Source organism: Epinephelus lanceolatus, chromosome 3 (genome assembly GCF_041903045.1).
Source record: "Epinephelus lanceolatus isolate andai-2023 chromosome 3, ASM4190304v1, whole genome shotgun sequence".
Taxonomy (NCBI): domain Eukaryota; kingdom Metazoa; phylum Chordata; class Actinopteri; order Perciformes; family Serranidae; genus Epinephelus; species Epinephelus lanceolatus.
The window spans coordinates 28,782,954-28,805,738 of record NC_135736.1 but is presented as its reverse complement, the minus strand read 5'-3'; the positions used below and the strand labels follow the sequence as shown (position 1 = coordinate 28,805,738).

At 40.4% G+C, this 22,785-nt stretch overlaps 1 protein-coding gene across 2 annotated transcripts in view; it reads left to right on the top strand.

Moving 5' to 3' along the window:
* Positions 1–8,415: 8,415 nt before the first annotated feature.
* Positions 8,416–22,785, top strand: part of cntln (centlein, centrosomal protein) — a 118,027-nt gene continuing 103,657 nt past the window's right edge. The window contains exons 1-6 of one of the 2 annotated variants that reach the window (XM_033623179.2): positions 8,416–8,764; positions 9,054–9,142; positions 13,617–13,705; positions 16,740–16,824; positions 20,801–20,935; positions 21,930–22,109. In XM_033623179.2, coding sequence (XP_033479070.2) covers positions 9,062–9,142; positions 13,617–13,705; positions 16,740–16,824; positions 20,801–20,935; positions 21,930–22,109 — 570 coding nt within the window. In that variant the 5' untranslated portion in view covers positions 8,416–8,764; positions 9,054–9,061. Of the gene's footprint in view, positions 8,765–9,053; positions 9,143–13,616; positions 13,706–16,739; positions 16,825–20,800; positions 20,936–21,929; positions 22,110–22,785 lie in introns of those variants that run through there. The other variant, XM_078166220.1, reaches the window with a different exon arrangement.

Here is a 22,785-nt window from a genome sequence, read left to right as displayed (position 1 = left end):
GCAATTGAACATGAATTTAGTGAGCAATTACAAGGTTTGTCATGGCCAATTTCAATTTCAAAAGGCAGCCAGTGTGATAACAACTTATTATCTTATCTTATTCAATAAGAAAACATTAGATGACACTCAACAAATGGAGTCATCTGCCTCTCTACAAAGTGACTGTGTTCAAAGACTTATTGTAACTCACATGTTGGAGCCTGTCTCATTTCCATGCAGGGGGGGAGTGATGTTTCCACTAAACACCGTGCAGGTTTCACATCCCAACTGGCATTTGTACAATCAATGTTCCTTTAAAGCTGGGGACTTGTGACTCTTTAGTATCTATTGTCATCTCCCGCAGTTCTCAGGTTCTTTCCTCCCTAAGCATCAAAGCTAGGCCACATTAATGCAGACAATATCCCCACTTACCTGAGGCGGCAGGCGGAGACTGTGCTTTCACAATTCTCCATGGAGTGCCATGTTTTTCCCGGGGATGTGCCTTTCTTCCTTCCTCTGTCAGCATCGGCACACCAGGGCTTGTCATTTGGTTCTTGAATTTTTCATGCAGGTGCATTTGCATGATCACAGTTCTGTGTCACTTCTTCCCCTGGTAGATTAAATGCTGCCTAGCACTTGAACTTCCCGGTGACTCCACTGAGGCAGAACAGAAGTGAGACAAGCATGCTTATTGGGATTGTCAATGCAAGAGCTGTCTTGTTTCGAGAGGTGGCTCCTTACATTTTAACAGTTGGACAATTAGACGGGAGAGGCCCACAAAGACAACTTCAAACAAGGGTCGGTTTGCATCAGGTACTGTGTTGTTTACAGTTGCAGCTATGCATCTGAATCAGTCATAAAGTTAGATGATGCTACCCAGTTTAAGTGACACTGTATGTTACTTTGGGGATGGAGGGCGCAAGGGACACATTCATCTCAATATTGAAAACATGGGCATTTTCCTCCCCCTGTAAAAAATAAAGGTAGCAGAGGGCTTTTACTTTGAAAAAAAAAATCATTTACACCATAAAATGATGCAGAACAGGCGCAAATTTGTGCATAAAAATTCACCACAGTGCAGGAAATTCAGTGTTGTTTTTTTTTTTAAAGATTTTTTTTTGGGCATATGTTGCCTTTAATGGACAGGACAGTTAAGTGTGAAAGGGGGAGAGAGAGAGGGGATGACATGTAGCAAAGGGCTACAGGCTGGACTCGAACCCGGGCTGCTGCGGCAACAGCCTTGTACGTGAGGCGCCTGCTCTACCACTAAGCCACCGACGCCCCAGGAAGTTCAGTGTTTGATTCTCACAATTTTCTTGCGAAGGACCCCCAAATCACTCGTTTCATATGTGTCTCCCCCCACCCCCAATGTTGAAATGAAACCTACGCCCTCATGAGGAGGGCACATACTCCCATGAACAAAGAAAATGGCATTTAATCCATGTGTGCCCAGTATTCCACATGTGAACTACTGTTATAAGAGATATTCATTACGACAAGAAAATTAGTCTGTTTCAATCACATGAGCAAGTTTAATCACTTGACCGTCTCTCTGCAAACACCCCACAGATCATAACTGCGATTTGCAAAGAAAATATCTTTTCAACTGTGATTCATATCAACAGATAATATCAATCCTCTGAGATCTCATTTAAACTTAAAATGAGTATAAATCTTGCGAGTCTCTTTTCTGTCACAAACCCACAATTCCAACGACTGCCAGGAGACACGCTAATGATCGAGTGTTCAATTAAAGAGTCCTCCTTCATTCATGCTTCATTTCATATGTAGGGACCGATTCTACAGCAGGTTAATTAAAGGTGTTATCAAAATAAAAGCTGAAATGAAAAGTTTATTGAACGTAGCCTTGGATACTCTCAATATGTATTATTATTATTGCAGCAGGTGCCTCTTACAGCAGCTATGGACTACTTAATATCAGCAAATTAAGACCTTTCCATTTTTCTTTTCATACATTTCTTAACACTGTGTTCTTTGAAGAAAGTAGAGCCAAATGTCAATACTTCTGCAACATATAATTATTACATTTGATTACAAAATGGGGGAAAATTATGAAAACTAACTTGAAGAAGCCTGTTGTGTGATTTTGTGGAGAGTTTGTAGAGTGTTTGATCTCCGTGACACTTATCTGTGGTGCGCATTGTTTGCCCAAGTTATTGTTTGTATATAATTTGGCCCCCAGAAACAGGTTCATGGTCAAATAGACAAAATAAATACTAAGACAGGACAAAAATTACTTCATCAACCTATCCCATGTGTGTATTTGATTGTAAGGTACAATGAGAAAATGAATCCATTTGCTGGATCTTTTGCCACTGCACATTTTTTCTAAATTAGATAGTAATAGTGTGCATAAAGACAGAAAACACCTAGAAAGCTAGAGGCAGAATTAAACTGGGATGTTGCTATCATATATGAAAGTGCATTAATCACAGGGCCACCAGCTTGCCACTATGAGTCACTATAACTAGCACAAAGGCTTGTGCACAGAGTCTACATGCTTTTTATAGTGAGTATTTTCTCTTTTTGATTTGTAATCTGTTGCATACATCCAATAAAACATTTTGGATAAAAGGAGTGAAATCAAAAAATGACAGAGGTTGAAGCAAGTGTGTGAATGCAGGAGGAACGTCACTGGTGATATGAAAGAGCGCTTAGCTGCAATCTGCCTTTTATGTGCCTAAAACGCTCTCAGATCTGGATTAATCTGTCATTAGTGGGACAGACAACAAACACTTAAAAGAGGGAAATGCGGGCTGCCCCAGACACAGGAGAGAGCAGCAGGCACTGTCAAAACATGGTGGAACATGCCTGTGTAGAACATGCAAGCAACTGGAAGTGTCTGGGGCCAAATTATACGCATTTGATGATGAAAGAAGGGATAGTTAGAAGATGATCCCTTTGAGTTACCAGCTTCCTCTGAGAGAATTCTGTTAATTTAACTTTCTATGGACTGCATTTTGCCATATGAGCTGCCTCTTAATTAATCAGACTCAAGGTTTCTTATAACAGAAACTGTATCTGATATTTTGGCACTGGCTGGTTTTGTTTTCTAATAGATAGGGGCAGATTTTCCTATAGGTGACATAGGCAGCCACCCAGAGGGGCTAAAAAAAACTGAACTTAAGAGAAAAATGGTCTAAGCATCTAATGCTAGCAGTCAGTCTGTAGGGGTACCACCTCTACTCCTGGCAATGCAGTTACCTCAATGTGTGCATCAGATCATTACAGTCAAAACGCAGAGAATTGATGGGTATGATGGAGTAGAGTGTACGTGGAGCGAATCAGAGTGCTTTCAGACCTAGAGTTCGCTGCTTTGGTCCAAATCAGGGACTAATTGTGTAGCAAAGTTGTATAATTGCCTAGAGTTGGTTCGTGTTCTCGTGGCAGCATTTACAAGCGGAGCAGATAAAATGCCTTGCGTTAGAAAGCTGCTCTTGATTGGTCAGAATTCCCATGTGGGAATAATCCAGGAAGTAAACAAAACGTTGAAGAACAGTACACTTGCAAGATAAATGTGACACTTTCTAATGTCACAATGGAGGGACAACTACGCAGGTTGATTTTAGCGCTGGTCATCGTGGACTATATTGCTGTCATTGTTGATTTTAGTCAAACCATACAGTTTGAAAACGAGGCGCGGCTCCAACTAGAAAACAATGTGTTGATGCATTGGATGTGCTGAATGTGCATATTAAGGCAGTACAGGAGGAGGTGCACATTAATATTCCCCAGGACTGTAACATGCTCATGTTTAACCCAAACAATGTGTCATGTGACTGCAGTTGGTTCAGATCGAGGTTGGAACACGTTCTCACCACAAATGAACCGCACCAGAGTTCTTTTGCATCCAAACCAAGACCACCACTTCAAGAAGGTCTCAGTCCAGTTGTTTTGGTGCGCACCCCAGTGCAACTGCTGTGTTTACACTTGCCCAAACGAACCGCACTTAGGGGGCAAACGAACGTCAATTCGACTGAACCGAACCAAACAGGGCAGGTGTGAAAGCACCCTTAGTGTACGAGAAGATAAAAAGGCAAAAGCCATCTGGGGCACAGTGTAAAAAAGAGAAAAAAGATGACAAAATTTGCAAATACAATATTCTTTTACAGTATGTTATTCAAACAGAGTACCATGATCACAAAAATCTGAATTTTTCTGTTTTTAGACTGGAGATGGCGGAGAACCAGTTGAAGGTCGACCATTATTATTGTTTGTTTACTAAGTTGTTCATTTGTTCCTGTTTGAAGTAAATAAGCTACAATAAACATAAAAAATGTTGTTGTTGTTTTTGTGAGGGAGGATTAGGGATGTACCTGGGGAAGCTCGCCTAGGGCACCAGATGTGCTCCGTCCAGCACTGGTAACAAACATATTTTGAATTTGTAGATGACCTGGAGATGAAGATGCAACTGCAGGGACCAGACTCAAAACCCTGTTGCAAATGTATGATGGTCATTTCTCATGATGAGGGAGGGGGAGAGGCTCATAGATACCATGTGTCAGTTTGTGCATCTGAACAAGACACAGGGGGCAGGCAGATGTTGCGCATTATGTACCAGTCTACTGCCTCTAAAATTGTTCCGCAAATGAGGATCTTAATGAGAGGCAGTGTTCGTGGGTCAGGGAACAGCCTAATCATGCTAAGTCAATTGCATCTTTTCTTTGTGTGTGTGTGTGTGTGTGTGTGTGTGTGTGTGTGTGTGTGTGTGTGTGTGTGTGTGTGTGTGTGAAAGCAGTGAGCAGATGAACCAACATTTGTCTGACTGAAGAGGAGTGCCAGTCCTCATATTTCTTCATTTTCCTCTCTCACCCTGTGCTCCAAATCTGGCTGGACACTTAAGTACATTAGCCACACAATATGGAGTTGTCTTGTCTCACCAGTGAAACAGATGTCAAACTCGTGTCTTTGTTCACTCTCCCTTTGCTTGCATTGAGCTCTCAAAGCTCCCACTATGAATTCAGAGATTCAAAATGCACCGTGCATAATGTCTTTGACCTCACAGACGATCATTAAAAGGATATAAAACCACGCAAATATCAACAGGGGTGAGGTTTAAGAGTGTCTATTAAAATAAAAACAACATTTTAAACATAAACTGCTATGTAAAGATCAATATCATATCTCAGTGTCATTTCTCTCCGCCGTCATTCGTGTGTTGAGCGTTGATATAACAGCAGGGATTTACAGCCTTGTAAAACAGCACTCACAGACACAGGGGAACCCTCAATCTATGTATTCTGTGTGTGTGTGTGTGTGTAACAGCACAAAAGCTACACCTCTCTCTAACACTGATATATTTCCATTTTCTATTAATGCTACTGCAGTTTGACACATTGTGGTGTCTTTCTAATGACTTCTGTGACATTTCATTATTCTGCCTTTGATATTCAGTTACACTACTGTTACTTAAAGGCTCTGTATAAATAAAATATGGATGTGACATATTGTATATAGTCTTATTTGTCTTCTTCTTGAAAAGTACCGTGTCCTCGTCAAAGCCCAGAAAACTGCTTTAATATCCTATAGAGCATAGATTTTATAAGTTATTTAAATGTTTTTAATTGATTGTTTTATTTTATTACCTTTAAAGATGCAAGTGCAGTTTTAGTTTAAATCAGATTTTACGACAAACAATAAATCAGAACGTTATGGTATTTATTCATTTTGCAGAATACTAAAAACTAATTGCATTAATTATTTTGTTACATTGTAAATAGGCCTTATCCAGTGTTTGAAATGTGCCCTAATAAAAATGTTTGGAGAGGACTTGATCTCCACTGGCCTTTTAAGCATTTTGACTTGCCCTAGCAGGGAAAGCACAGGTGTTACCATGGGCAGATTATGAGACAGTGGGCCCCTGGGCACAGAGATGCAAAAGGCCCCACCACCTCTCCTACGTAGGAGCAAGACACACAAGCTTTTTGGTGGTTTCGCCTATTTTTTTGTTGTTTTGTTTTGCTCTGAAGTCATTATGCATCTTTGTGTCTCTGTACTGTTGTTTTGTGTCTCTTTGGGGTCATTGTTGTCTTTTTGAGGTAATTTTGTGTCCTTTTTTTTGGTCCTTTTGTGTCTCTATATCTTTGTTTTGCCTGTATATGCAGTTATTTTCTGTCTCTTTGCAGTTCCTTTGCATCTCTTTGTGGTCAGCCTTAGTCTCTCATGTGTTAATTTGAGTTACATTTTGCTGGTGTAGGCAGGGGCGAAAATCCCATTTCATAGTTGGGGGGGACAATAAACAGTAAAATTTTAGAGAATAATTCCAGGGGGGACAAGGAAAAAAAGTTGTAGCCTGTCTTTTATACAACATCTTTTACCGCAATTTGACGCTTTAATCTTTTCTCTATCTCTCCAACAGGCAGGCATAGGACCTTTCTTAGCACTGGCTGAGTCCACCTGCACATGTCCAGATTTAAAACAAAATGATTGAAATCAAATTAACATGTACACAACAACAACAGTCAGGTGCGCCGTGCGTGGTGCTGTGAGATCTGCCGCTGTGCACCTCAAAACCGTGCATAATAATCACGCGTAATGACCACTCCTTGTCAGTTAAACTGCAGTCTGTCATGTTTGTCTCACTGACAGGTCGAGAGCCTACAGATATTAACTACGAGTCGCTCCGTCACTGACTGCTCTTGTCCTGTCCTCTCCCTCTTCTTTCTCTCCTGTCCTCTCTGACTATCACTAAACTCTGGCTTTTGAACAATGCAGGAGAAATGTTGCAGACAGTTTATATTATCAGCCTGGGCCTGGGGCTTGTTGTAACAGTAAATGGGATGTGTTGTAACTTGTGTAAGTTAAACTGTTAAAGTTACACCGCGCGATGTGGGCAGCCGGGTCCAGCCACACACTGCAACTGCTGCCAAGTACTAACGGCTGCTAGCCCCGCCCGTTGGAAAGAGTGTGGGATATACCACTACTAGGAATGGGAGGAGGGGACTTAATCTTTTAAGATTTAAATAGCACATTATTGCGCGATTATAATGAGCACCGCTTACATTGTGCTTTTAATAAATACTACTGCATTGTTCAAAAATTATTAATTGTGTCTCAAATTATTCTAGGGGGGTACAGCTTTATTGAAGGGGGAGTCATGTCCCCCCTGTCCCCCCCGGGATTTCCGCCCCTGGGTGTAGGCCAGCGGGGCACCGACACTTTGGGCCCTAGGCCTGTGTCCTATAGGCCCACTCAGTAATCCATCCATGGGTGTTGGAGTGGAATGGGAAAGGGACTTTACCCATCATTAATCATATTATTTACACCTGTGCTTTTCCTGTGAGATGTCAAAATGTGCTCTGTAAAAACTCTACAATTATGCAAATTAGTTTGATACTTCATAAATTTGATATTTTCCTGATACTAATTCCATAAACATATAAATTAGGTAGATTTAAGATCCTGAAAAGCTTGCCAACAGCCAACACGGCCTGTCTTTTACTGGAAATGTTGCCTCTGTTAGTTGTGCCCTGATATGGCCTAAAAGTGAAAAGTAGGGGAGAGGAAACAAATAAATGAACTACTGCACACAGCCTACTGTAGCATATTCTCCATCCACAGCAGTAGATGATTAAGAATTCTTTCACATATAAGTAGATTTGACCCACGGTTTGGACTTGATCTTAATCATTGCTCAAAGTTGGTCTTGATCAGCAAAAATGTGCTTCTGATGAGAGCAGAGTGAGAGACATGGTCTGATTGAAGGAGGGTGATTTTATGTCAAGTTCTCCTTATAAAACAGTCACTGGTGTGGTGTTAAATGACATCAAACCATATCTGCACACAATTCATATAATTTTTTAATGCTTCCTGTATAATTAATGCTTTTTTGTGGCTGAAATATTGTTAGGCCTTTAGGCTGCTATTGTCCAATAATTTAGCCAACTGTAACTCTAATCATAGAATTAATAATGACAATAAAAACAACAACAACAACAACAATAATAATAATTATTATTACTGGTATTGTTGTTGGTCTTCTTCTTCTTCTTATTACTTTCATTATTGTGCTGCTGCTAATACTACTACTACTACTACTACTAAAAATATAAATAACAACAACAATAATAATAATAATTAGAAAAATAATAATAGCATTCTAATAATTATTGTAAGGTTAATTTTGGTCTGTCAACTGTTATATCCAAGGGGTCCAAAGGTTAATGGGCTAATCTTGTACATAAGATTGGGTTGTAGGATGGTAAAATAAAGAAATGAATAAATAAAAATAATAAATAAATAAATATTAAAACATAAAGGGTGTAAAAAGTATGAAAGGACCACTTGAAACAAAAATAAGGACTCCTCATGGTTCCTGTACCCGCTTTGGTGAACCACTGCACTCTCATTCGTATGGCTCTGCCGTACGTCTACTGTACCTGTCGTAAAATGTCGCGCGACGCTGAGGGACCAGCCAGAGAGGGACAGAAACGGAAAACAGCGGGCTCGTTTGAAAGAAGGAAAGCGTTCTGGTAGTTATTGACAACGGTGTGACTCACAGAGGAAGTTTGTTTGTCTTTGTAGATAAGACTACAAATATTACTTTTAATGGATACCGTAACGTCTTTGCTGAGACTCTTCCGTTGAAGCACGCAGTGTCGTTGTTATGACATAAAGCGGAAGGCTGTCAACAGCAAATAAGAAGCAGAAAATATCAATGTTTGTTCAGTGGCTAACGTTAGCTAAGATAGCTACAGTAGCGCTGCTGCTGTAAGGCTTCTTCTACAGTGTCGATATCTGCCTGGTTAACAAGTTATCGAAACGGGTAAGAGACAAACTGTGTACATTTCTCTTGAAAGGCGTCCTGTGAGCTTGAATGTGTCACCCAGCGAGTGTGCTGAAGACATGTAAGTTAACGTTAAGTGAAGCCATGTTAGCTAACGTCAGATTTAAAGTACAAATCACCTGTCGATATTGCTTTCAAAAGGATTGACTCGATTCCAGACTACAGTGTAAACGCCGAACACGAAGGGGCTTACATGCTGATAACTGTGTAATCTTTTTATCCCCAAGTATCCAAACTGATCTCAGTTGTTAATTTGCTTTATTTTCAGTCTCCAAAATGTCCTCCGAAGACGACTCTCGTGTCCTTGTGTTGGAGGAGCAAGTGAAGTGTTTATCAGATGAGTTAATGCAATGTCAGGTATGTATGAAAGTGTATTCTAAAGATGTGAACACACTGCTAGAGTGTAAGTGGTATCTTTTATCTGAAGAATATGTTTTATAGGGAACACAAATGGTTAAGGCTTGCTTCCTTATAACATGACTTTGCTCTAAAGTAGTGAAATTTATTGAGTGAAATGATGACAGTAAGTTCAAGCAGCTGTTGCTGACAAGTTGAAAATAGTACATGAACTGTTACATTCACATATATGAGCTTTTTATGAGCAAGGACAGAAATATGTTGCTCTTACCAGTGTAAAAAAGATTCTTGATCATATATTTTAATGGGCTGAGTATGCAGTCACTACAGCAAACGTTTGTGATCTATTTATTAGACTACATGTACATTTAGCAGTTGCCAGCACCTCTTGCTTTGCAGTACATCCTGTACAAAGCTTTTTTGTGTTTGTCATTTCTATGAGACAGTGACTACTCACATTATTAGATTGTGTAAGATAATTAAAATAATAAGGGAGATAACAGTGCCTGCAGGACAGTACATTGTCAGCTGTTTTGTTTTAACTTCACTAATTTGAAGTCCTAAAGCATGAATGGTTTTAAGGTTTATGACGAGCAGTTTACAGAAAAGCATATCTACTATCATTAAGTTAGGTATTATTTAAAGGTTAATTGATTTTACTAAATTGTGTAAAGCATATTTTAATTGTTTAGCTGTAACTACTGTTAAGCTGCAAAAGTTTGTAAATGACTACACTTTATTGAATTTCCAGCAGACAGTAAACATTGTGCAACACATATCTGTTTCCAGAGTACATTTGAATAAACTGACCCCCTGTTTTCTTTTTATTCAGATAAATACAAACCCATAGACACAGAAACTGCTCATGAGCAGATATGAGAACCTTTTATATCCACTTTGTGAGTCAGTGATTGAGGGAGGCTGTCCTTGCATACTCACCACCAGGTGGTGCCTAATAACATCAGTGAACTTAGCCCAGCATTTCTCACTTTGCATATTCACATACCTTGCTGCACAGGTAGGTAGACAGCTGTGGGGTTCAGCAGATGATGTGTTACACCTGAGTTTTTATTAGACTATAGGTACCACCTGACACATGGGGCAGGAACATTTGTTGTGGTTGAAGAAGTTTGACACCTCCATACCTCCAGACACAAGGCACCCTTACAAACTTCTATAGTGGTGCAGATCCATGCATGCACCTCTGGAATTCAATAAACCATAAAACTTCATGCATTTGCTTCCAATTCACTGTCCAGAGTATGAATAATTGTCAGCTAAATACTGTAGAACCACTAAAAAAACACCAATTACAATCATGTGCGTAATGTGAGCCCTTTTTTACATTTTATAATCAAAAAACGAAAAATCACATGTCTTTTTTTTCCACTTACATGTTTCCAAAGGTGTTTCCGGTGACCTATTACGCAAAGATTTTTTATCATTAGGGGTGTTTGCTCACCTAACAACCCACAAAAAAATAACAGCAATTGTGCATCACTTATCTGTTAATAGCACTGAGTAGACCTTCGTCCTGTAAACATTTTGACAAGCCAATAACAGATGGATGGACCTGCACTTGTTTAGCGCCCTTCTAGTCTTCTGACCACTCAAAGCACTTTTACATCACAGAGTCACATTCACACACTGGTGGCTGAGGTTACTGTACAGATTTTTAAATGCACTGTCGCACCAGGAGCAATTTGAAGTTCAGTATACTTCAACATGTGGACAAGAGGAGCCGTGGATCGAACTGAGTCACAGCACCTCTACACTGTAACATTTGTGTGTTAAATGTCTCTTTCAGTTGTAAAGCACTACATCATGATACTACTAGTTTACCAGTGATACAGTTCCTGCTTATGGAGGACGAATAATGACAGTAAATACAGGAATAAATAAATTAAAAAGGAATTGAATTTATAAAAGAATTAATAGATGCTGAAACCAGAAAAAATAAATGCATTAATAAATAAAAGAATAGATATAATAATAAATGTTGAAATAAACCAATAAATAATTGTTAAAAATTAGGCAGGACATAAATAAATATTTAATTTCTCCATTTCTGTACAACTTGGCCTATGTTTATATCTGTATATCTGTGTATGTTAATGAGGTAGGAGGTCCTAACCTCTGTCTAAAGTAGGATTGGTCAGTAAGGCAAGCTAAACAGTTTGAAGTGATTCCTTGTGAATTTTTCCTGTACATGATTAAGATGCACAATCACCACTGAGAAGTGATTTATTCAGTCACCATGTGTATGAGCCAAAATAGATTCCTGTAAAGTGAGTGATGCTAATGCTAATCAGCAAATTTACCCTGTAATCCCTGTTGGTAGGATTATTTTCTAGAACTGATCATAGCCCACCCTCTTCACTCGATCATAGCTGTGGTTTCAAGACCGTTGGGTTTGTACGCACATGGAGGGTGAGGGTAGACAAGGCAGCAATCTCTTGCTGTGTCCGCATCCCAGAAACAAACAGTCATTTTGTTTTCTTCTTCTTCTTCTTCTTCTTCTTCTTCTTGTTCTACTCCTCCTTCTTCTATTTTCCACTTCTTTTTCTTGGAAACCGACTAGAGGTGTGTACACCAACGCTTAGACTGGAGTGTGAAACAAGTGATTATATTTTGTAACTGGAGCGAGCACAGCCAGCGCGCTTGCTGTGCGTACATTCTGCACGGTCACGAAAACTGGGCTGCACACGGACGTCCACGTGGACTTGTCTATGCAGACTTTGCGGATATGGGTGAATGACAACATTAACATAAAAGTAGGAAGCAGGCTTAACCAGTCCTGCTTTAACATACTTACACAGAAATGCAGAACTATTCTTTTATTTATGTTCTGTTGAATCATCAACTTTTATTTACTCAATAATTCATTTATTTCCGTATTTATTTCAGCATAATTTTTATTTTATTCATTATTTATTGTGTGTTTCTGTAATGTTTGTGTATTCCTGTATTTACTTATTCACTTTTTCATTGGTACTTAAGTCATTTTTTGTCCTGTATACCTGCTGCCCCACATTGAACTGACACTGAAGCCATCCTTGGTGGTCTCTTCCAGAGTAGAACATCAGTGATTCTGTCTATCTAATAGGAACCTTTAGTTGCACAGTGTACTATTTAAATAGTGGCATTTGAATACCACTGATGTCTTAAGTCTCTGGCAAGATGTACTTCAGGACAGCCATTAACTACAAAGAGTCTCATCTGTCGGCCTGCAAATGTTCCTACTAGACCATGCTAATTTTATTAAAATGTGGCTGAATTCCAGTGGCTTCTTTGGTATGTTTAGCCCATGGTGTTTCAGTGTCTCGATTCAAAATGAATAATTCAGCCATCATCAAACACACATGCAATGCATCTTTAAGCATACATATGGCAGAGGAGAGGTCTTGATGAGGGTCCTGATTGAACGCTTGTCTGTGGAACGGCTAATGGCAGCCAAAGGCTAGGCAGAGGGAGACCACCTATTTCAAATCAACCACACTGTTTAATTTCATCGTTAGCTGCATTGCAGGGCTGATTTGGTGAGATCTCTATCCTCATTCACCCTGCTCCTACTCTGTATACACACACACACATACACTTACGCACAGATGCATACAGAGACAGAGATCTACAGTCCTTCCACTTATGTGTTCAGCTCATGGTCTTATCAAGGTCTGCTTCTGCCATTTTAGTAAATAATTGATTAGACACTTTTGAAAAGGGGGTTAAAATTCATGTACTAATTGGAGACCAGTAGATTCCAGTGGGAGGGATGACTTTTATCTTATGATGATGTGAACATAATTTATCAGATAATTTTATATTAAGTCGATTTGGTATAATTCTGTCTTTTAATGTCAGAAAATGTAGTTTTTAGATGTCCCTCATTAAATGTAATGTAGCTTAAAAATGTTTGAAAAAACAGCGAGACAATTTGAATTGGAAATGTGTCAGGGGCTGGCTGGGTTTTTCTACTTGAAGATGACTCTCTCTGTCATCAGTTTTGAGTTTCTTTGGGGCTAGTTACTTGGGAGCTGCAGTGGAAAACATATCTGGAGCGCAGTTGATTAATAAAGAAAATGCAAGCTCGACTGCTGTGTTTTGATTTGGATCCCAGCTCTCCCCAGTCATGAATAGTGCATAATGACAAGTGTCAATGCTGGCTCCCCTTGAGTCGAAGGTCACATCTTAGCGATGAAAATTCCTGTTAAGATAGGATCGTGATTAGAGAGGGCAGGCCAAATCAAAAACTATTTTGTACAAGATAGTTAAATAATTGATCGACTACCCCTTCTGTCGTATGCTAATGTCATTGAGCATGCTATTTATTTTTTTTGTTTTTCAGCGAGAAAAGCTGAGATGTGCTGTGGCTTCTCATGTAGGCCTCACTGCATTTTGAGACAAACTTATCAAAGGCTATTTATCTCAATTAGGAAAAACAGCTGTTGACTCATTGAATCCTTTATTTTCACAGGCAGACAAGGAGTTTGTGTGGTCCCTATGGAAACGCCTGCAAGTGGCAAATCCAGACTTGACCCAGGCTGTCAGTTTGGTGGTTGAGCGGTGAGTAGATTCATATTTCAAATTGCTACCTGAGAGGCTCAATCGCTGAAAATTCCTTTATCTCACAAGTGAAGAGAAATATGTGTGAAAGTCGTTCAAGGGGTGTTTAAGGCACCTTGGCCATTCTACTGGGGTTACGATGGAATCTGGTGCAGATGCTGATTTAAGCCTTCTTATCCCCGGTCTAGCAGTTCAACCATGGAAACCCTTTTAATGAAAACACTCCTCCTCCGCCGCACCCATTCTGGACAGTTGAAACACTCCTGCCAAATACTTGTCTTTATCGGATAAATTGTGAGATTGAATATGACCTCTTTTGCAGGGTGGCTAAGCTACACCAAACACAGTGGCATGGGAACTTTCAGAAAAGAACAGAGGTTCAGGCCTTTTCACAGCTGATGCACACAGTCGGATAAATTAAATATATTCCTCCTTGTTAAGAAAAAAACACTGGACTTTAAATTATCTTTGATGCCGGTATCACTGCAGTTTGAACAATGGTTGTTTTTACAAATTACATATGTTAAAATGAAAGATTTGTTTGGCCTTTGCACATAAAGTCTGTTTTGTTTTTTTCTATGTGTTTTTAATCCGTCATCAGATAAAAATTGTTGCACAGAAACCTTGCGCACTGAGTCTGATGTGTTTTATTGTTCTATTTGTGCAAAAATTCACAATACAAGGCAAAATGATATTTGCTCCCCTGCCTCTCCCCACCAGAGGTACCTCACTGGCTGTTGACACTCTTGCATTTGGCACCATGGCTATCTGAAGGGGCTGAGCTGTCCTCCCTCTCCGTCTCCACACTGTTGCTCTCTCTTTCTTTCTGCGTGCAGTCTTCATCCTCTATTACATTCGTCTCCTTGTCACCACCATCCACATGAATATCACTATCTGACCTGTTGAAAGTTAGCTATCTGAGTTACGAAATGATACTGTGCGCCCCGTTTCTCCCTCCTGTTGCAGATGTATGTGTCCTGCAGGCTACGCCAAATTTTCTTCACTGCTTCTTGGTCAAACAATTCTCTAAAGGCTTCTGACAGATGCGAAAAAAAACGTAGAAAATCAAACCTGTTTCGAAAACTTTAATGGGTTTTTGGAGTTTTGGAGTCAATTTGTAAACATGATTGACACAACATGAGGTCAAAGTTATTTTTAAACGTGCGACAACTTTGGATAAAAAATACGGACTTGTTGTACGAAGCCTTTAGACTAGTTTTACTGACTTTTTTCCTTTTTGAGGATGATTTTTTTCCTATCATGATTGCATATGAAGTACATTTTGAGGTTTGTCAGTTGATAGTAGACCTTTAATAGGGGTTAAACACAGTGCAGCAGCGTGCAGAGAGTTCCTCAGTACCTGTGCATCTCATTCCTTCTCCACACCCTCTTCAGTTCCTTTACAGCCCCATAGGAAACCCATCAAAGTATGTTGGTCCGCTGAGACTCGAGGGGGAACATGCACCCAGAGAGTGCATGTGTATTGTATAACCTAATGCGCAGGAGGATATTGACATGGTAATTGTGTCGACTCCAGTCAAGCGCTGGTGCCCACTGGGAACCCCCATTCAGCCTCCCCTCCCCTTCCTGTGTGGATCTTGTAGAGTGATTGGTTGGTTGCTCAGGACATGGTGAACACAGCCCAATATACAAGGAGATGTAGCTAGGCTAGCCTGCGTTCCAGCTCCTCCAGGGACGCCAGATACTTATTTCAGTGTCTGCCAGGGGAGAGGGCTGATCAGAAGAGGTGAAGAGACGAGAGAAAAGGCCGCACAGATGGGAGGTGTAGAAGGAGCAAGTGATGAGTGGAGGGAATGGGTGGCCCCTGGTGGACTAAAGCAGTTGAAACAAACAGGTCCCCAATTGATGCCTTGTGTTTGTCTCCCTAAAAGTTCATTATGATAAAAGAGGTGCTCGTGGGCTAGAGAGAGAAGTTGTTGCAGCAGCAGTTTCCTTTTTATTCACATTGATACATTGATACATTGATATTCACATAATACTTTTCTTAAAGAGTAGTTCTCATAAAGATCATCTAAATAAGAAAATATGAATTGCCCATCTGTAAAGTGATCTTCTTTATTTGTCAAGTACCACGGGTGCACAAAGAATTTCACATTGATAGTAGACCATTAGGCAGCTTGGATATTGGCCTTGTCAACTGCCATCGGCCTATCAGCAAATAAGAAGACATTTATCAGTGGCAGCAGCCGATACTTTTCCGTTGTGTCACATCAATTTTGCACAGGCTAAAAGGCAGGGCTCAAGACTAACGGCATCCTGTTCTCACAGTGACAATATAAAACGTGTTTGGGACGAACAGAGATCTTACCCAGAATGCTTCAGGACGGAAGCATACAGTAAACTCACTAGCACCCTATCATTTCCCTGATGACACTATATTATGAACGACAAATCTGTGTCAACATCAGCAGGCTGAGCGCTTGTAAATGTTAACTGTTAGCAGCTGGAGGCCAGGACTTATTGCTGTTGGAGGCTGCATTGAGTTCCGCTATGATGCGTTCAAGCTCTGTTTAGTAAAAATGAGTGTTTGGTGAAGGTTAATTATGAAATTCTAATGATGTGTTGAATTGCAATCTTATAAAATGTAGTTTTGGGCCATAAACTTGAAGAAAAATACAGTGGAAGAAGAACTGTATTGTTTTGAGAGCAATATGAAATAGAAATTAGAAAATTATGATGTATTATAGATATTGTAAAAAGGCCATTAAAGCAGTTTTGTTGTTTGTTTTTCATTTGAAGGACTGTTATTTTTATGTTTTGAGTTTGTGCTTATTCAAAGATAGTGTGATGAAGGACTGAATGACTTTTTAACAGTTCAGTTATTTTTTTATAATGAAGATTTCTTCTTGTCCCTGGCACATAGGGGGGAATAAATAACAACAACAACAACAATAACAAAAAATCCATCAGCTATTGGCCAAATTGTTATTTTAAACCGGTAGCAACCCAGAATTTCACAATCAACACATTGCTAATTATAGATGATTATTTGTTTTTTTCTTTTCTCAAATAGTGAGAAACACAAAGCTGAGATCAAGGACAGGAAAGTGTTGGAGATCCTACAGTCCAAAGACTACAAGATACAGGAGCTGGAACAGGTACAGTACAGTTTGATCTGACCGGCTGTGACTTTCTGTGCCCAGCAAATTTCTGTTCGATCTTGGACACATTAATGGAGTGGCGGGGGGGGGGGGGGGGCATTAAACCATATCTGACATATTTACTTGATTAGACCTGATTAGAGAATTTAGCAAGGAGTTTAGTGTTTATTCTTAGTTTTCTTAGATGTCAAGTGAAGTAAAATTTGTGTGTGTGTGTGTGTGTGTGTGTGTGTATACATATTTATATATGTATGTATTTTAACTGAACACCTCAAACTCCTCTCTTTTACCTGCTTCCTTTTGAGCTGCCCCCCTGAGCAATATGTCTTGATGGTATGATGGCTGACAATAATGACATCACTAATGTAATTTACTCCAAATCATCATCCCTTTACTGAAGCATCTGTCATTCTCCTTCATTAGCGTCCCTCATCCAGAATCGTGTTCGTTCCTAATGAGACTGGCTATAATGGAGTCATCAGCTTGCCAGTGTTTTTTTTTTACATCGCCCTCCTCAGCCATCTTAACTCAGGTCCAGTCTATACAGTAGCTATAGTATTAACTCATAGGAGCATAAGATATGTGATTACATCTAACTTTATTCCAGTGCATAAAGGCAGTGCAACCAGCAAACACAGTGCACTTTTCCTAACAGGTTTCACACAGAGGCATTCCTTCAGTGCTTCAGTGCACGATTGGACATATACAGTAAAAAAATAACAAAATAAACAAACACAAAGACAGTACTGGATCACAGTTTTTGTTTACAGTAACCTCTGGCTAGAAAATCCCTGCATCATATATATTAAATGTAACAGCGCTTAAATGCTGCCTCAAGTGGTTTGTCTTTCCCTACCCATAAAATGGCCCACCTAAAAAATTAATATCAGTTCAGTGTACTTTATATTTAGAAGATTCTCACAGCTTGTCCTTGCCATCAGACGGCCCTTTCTGTCATTATCTCAAAACCACCAGACTCCAATTACAAAAGTTTTACCAATTTTACTAAGCATAATACAGGAGTTGCTGGTCTACTGCTACCTCGATTGTTAAAAGTTTAAGGAAAGGCAGAGAAAATATTCTGAATAAAGCACACACTTAAACTGATATTTATTTTTTAGGTGGCTAAAATATGTTTTACAGCAGCCCCCCTCCACAGCAGCTCATTGCTTAGCTTCTGTGCTGGTAGATTTGGTTTATCAAAGACGCTAGAAAAGCAACACAGTATAAAAAATTGGCACAACAAAAATGTCAAATAGGTCGGACCACTACGATTAGCTATATATACTGCTGAAATCATCAATAGAAATCAAGTTTGCCGATTTCACATACTATATCAGCAATTAAAATCAAATGCCATTTGTGTACCTTGAAGTGATTGTTGTTGTTAGGGCGATGTCACTTGGATTCGGCCTATTAAGTTTAGTAAAGTGTGATGAATGAAAAGTGCCCTCACACATGTAAAGGCTTGTTTCATTAAAAACTGTTTAAAGTTATAATGTATAACAGTGTTAACAGTGCTATAAAAAACATTTCCTCCAGTGAGTCACATTTGCAACCAACCTTGTGCGCTAAGAGTTGTAATAATTAAGTTATTCAGTCATTGAATCATCGCTCATATTCCAAAGTAGTTCAAAAGTATGTGTAATAGTGTAAACCTACCTATGTCTAATCAGCCAATTAATTCTAAATTGGCTTTTACAGAAAAGCCCATAAAAGTATGAATGAACTCTTTTGTTTTTCATATATGCTTCTGTTTTCTGTGCTCCCCTTTAAATTGTTAGTAATGAAACTCACTGGTTATATAAGAACCTCATTAAAAGCACTGAGCTCTGTGCTGTGTCATTCGGCCCTCTGACAGTCATCATCTCGTCCACAGTCTTGAGCCACACACACCCAAATAGTGATTAATTGGTTTTTCCTCTTTTTTTTTGGAGATGTGATGGTCCACTGAGTCCACACAGGATCTTACACTCCTCTTAATATCTCCACTCTCCAACTTTGATGATGTTTTTTTTCTTCCCCAGTCCTCTTTTTTTCTTCCACCTCTTTCTCTATATACTTTCCCTCGCTACTCCTTTCCATTTTTGTAACATAATTAGCTTTCATTTTTGAACTGCATTGGGAATTTTCAAATGCTAATCTTTCTGTCCTAGACCTCTTAACTTGGCGGAACCCCCCTTTTTTTCTCCTCTATCAATTGAGCACTACTGGGGTTCAAATTGTTCTTGCCTACCTCATTATCAACGTTTGAATTTATTTTCTGCTCTCCAGTATAAATCTCTATTAAAGCCCCTCTGTTCTTAGCACAGAGAGCTAGGAGTAGCGAGGAACGCTAAATCCACTATCTGGATATATCTGAGCGATTTCCCTCAACATGGCAATTAATTGCATCCCAGAGCACAGTGTTATTTGAGAGGAGGGTGTACCCACAGAAGGCTGTGGATTACCAGCCAATGCCAAACCCCAGCTGATGCAGTGTTAAGAGGCCAGCCTCCTCCTACTAACGCCACAAAGGCTGCCAAAAACCATGAAGTGAACATATACCAGCATCAAAAGTAAATGGTCATCAAAATGATTGTACCGTTTCTGCTGGCCTCTGGTTTAACCACCCTTGCAAATTATTAAATAGATCATCACGAAGGTTTATGATTTATTTATTTATTTATTTTAGATATTTTTTGGGGCATTTTTTAGCCTTTATTTGATAGGACAGACAAGTGAAGGAGGGGGAGAGAGAGAGGGAGTGACATGCAGCAAAGGGCCACAGGCTGGAGTTGAACCCGGGCCGCTGCGGCAACAGCCTTGTACATGGGGCGCCTGCTCTACCACTAAGCCACTGACACCCCAGGTTTATGATATTTTTTTACTCAAAATTGGCACATTATTAGCATGTAGTAGCTTTCTGTTTAGAGCTGTGGATTAACCAATATGTGAATTGACAGATAATGAACCAGTAACTCTTTTGATAATTGATCAATTGTAATTTTCTAAACAAAAATGCCAAAATATTGGTGTGTCCTGTTTCTCAAATGTGAGAATTTCCTGCTGTTTCTGGCCATAACATTATTATCTCCGCCAGTCGTAAACCTGGAGGAGATCATGAGCTTGATTGTGTGTGTGTGAGTGTGTGAATTATTGACTGCTGACTCCTCGCTCCTCTTAACCTGCTTGCAAGGACTGTAAGTCAGTAATAAAATTGCGTAGCAAAAGCATAGAGCAAAAGGCAAACACGAAAATCGGCGCGGCCAAAAACAAGAAGCCTTACCTAGTCTGTCGTGGGCCACATTTTGGCCTTCGTCGTGGCTTGACATCCATAGACAAGTTAAATCAGTATCTGACATGTTATGATCCACTAAAGTTAGGTGATATGGGAAAAAAAGTTGTTATCTTTGTTGCCATCTTGACTGTAAGGGAGCCGGGAGGGACCATTCCTCTGGGCGCAGCTACACATGAATTGTCTAGAGTGTCTGCAATCAACTCTGGCAGCTGCACCCAGAACGAGGCCACCTGACAGAGATCTGAACTCTACTAAATGCACTTTCTTAGCTGTAAAAAGAATATGTTTGGGTTTCGGATTGTTGGTGAAGACATTTACTGACTTCACCTTGAGCTCTAGGATATTGCGATCAGCATGTTTCACTGTTTTCTGATGTGCTATAGATCTAACAATCATAAGTTTCAGCCCTATTTCTGTTGCAACATGCTCAAGGGTAAAAAATAATCATAGATTTTTTTATTTTTAACACTCTTTTACTTAATATTTACAGATATGGTTTTGAGCAGTGAGGCTTAATACCTGGTTATTCCGATGGGTTGGTGGTTCAGTCCGAAAACCAACGCAAAGCATCTGTATTTTTCCAGACTCGCCCAAGCCACCTTTATATCCATAATATAATCTTTTTTTCTCTCTTTCTTTCTCTTTCTCTGTGTCGCTCTCTGTCTTTTTTTCCTGTCTCGCTGTCTGCCACAGAAAGTGACAGGGCAGCAGCAGGAGATTAACAACTTGGTACACAGGAGGACGACAGTGGACGAGGAGAGTGCCCTAATGAAGAAGGAGCTGACAGCTCTGCGTGAACAACTGGTCAATAACAGTCAGGAACTTAAGGTTGGTGGAACAAATTTTCCGTGGCAGTCTGGGCCTTGGAGTTGAAAAGTCTCTTTTCTGTGTGACACAGAGAACGACAAGTCCCCCGTGGCTATAGCCACAGGCATTTGAATCATTTAGAAGAGAAAGAGGATTGCTAAGCCCTCCTGAACACAATCTCTGTGTCTTTGTGTCTTCTCCTCTCGCCTTTCACCCTCGCTCTGTCTCACCCTTTCTTGCTTTTAGCTTTCTTTCGTGCTACTGACAACAGAGAATACTTAACAGCTGGAAAGTGTGTGTGAGCGTGTGTGTGTGTGTGTGTGTGTGTGTGTGTGTGTGTGTGTGTGTGTGTGTGTGTGTGAGCGAGAGAGAAAGGGGGAGAGAAAGGAAAGCAGGTTGTTAACTTGCAGATAAATACTTAATGACTGCTTCAGTGGGGGAAAGTGAAAAGTGTGCATGTGATGGTGTGGCTTCTCCCTAATTATGCTTAGTTGGGACCTGGCTATGATTAATTGATAAAGGAATGGTCCTTACACAGTCTTGGTGAGGTCTCATGGCGAGAAATTGTGGGGGACAGCATCAAAGGAGACCTAGGTTGAGTCTAATGGGTCTTGCAGCAAGCACCATTCTCATTAGGAGCCTGTCATTAAAGCCGACACACTGGCCCCTGTACCTGCATGAGCCCAGCTCTTGCGGCACGTCTCGGCCCACGCCAGCCAACATCTGGCGGCGTGGGTCCAGTCATACGGCACAGGTGACCTTGGCCAATCAGCAGCCCATGCAGGGGGCTCCCGCAGCAAAGCCGGTCCACTGTTTACATATTCATTTCAGCCTCAACCCCATGGGTTGCTTCTCTTTTTGTACTTTTCCATCTTTCCTTTTCTCATTTTCTCAGTTTGAATCCCTACTTTCTCCTATTTCTCTCCTTCCGTCACCATTGTTTATTTGGCCCTCATGACCCCCCACTCTCCTCTTTACACACACACACACATACACACACACGTCTCTTATCCAGGAAATGAAGATGGAGTGTCGGAGAAAAGAGGAGGAGGAGCGGCAGGTGGTGCAGGCTCTAGAGGAGGAGAAAGAGGGATTAACTTCCCGCTGGGCCGCCCTGCGAGCTGACCTGGAGGAGAAAGAGAGGCAGGCCAACAGCCAACGAGACCAGAGGGATGCCGCACAGGCCAGAGTCAAGGTATGAACATGGGGACAAGTCCATTCAGACACACATACAAACACAAAGTTGTGCGGGAAGGGCCCCATCCTCAAGCTTTCCCTTTCTTCTGCAGACCTTGAACTCTCTGATCCCTCATACCCTTTCCTCCTCAGCATGTGAATATGAAAAGATCTCTGTAGCAAAGCACACCATTTAAATATGCAGGGACTATATTCAAAGGAAGGAAAAATTATGATTCAACATGGGGGAGACAGATCTATCTTGGTTGGGGTGAAAAATGAATTGAGCTGACCACAACTGAAAGGAACTTTTGTGAAGTCATTTGCTTGTGTGGCTGCAAGAGTTTGTAGTTGTTGTGAGTCATTCATTTTCCCCCAAATTATGCAAGCAGCTAATTTTCAGAAGCTGTTCATTGCTCCAGTTGTCCGTATAAATCAATGCCTCCCATCTCTGTAGACATGAGACATACAGTGATTAGACAGTGACAGCAGTGCTGCTATTAAAACATTCAACCAATCAGGTCACAATCAAAGTCCATTCGCATTTCAACCTGCCGACTCTTACCATCCCCTTACAGATATCCACTGCCTGCCAATATTTGAGTCTCAGTACATAGTAGCAGCGCACATTCTCCCCCCCCTTATAGACTAATCGTTATGAAACATATTGCTACGCTAGTCAAATGGAGTCAGAC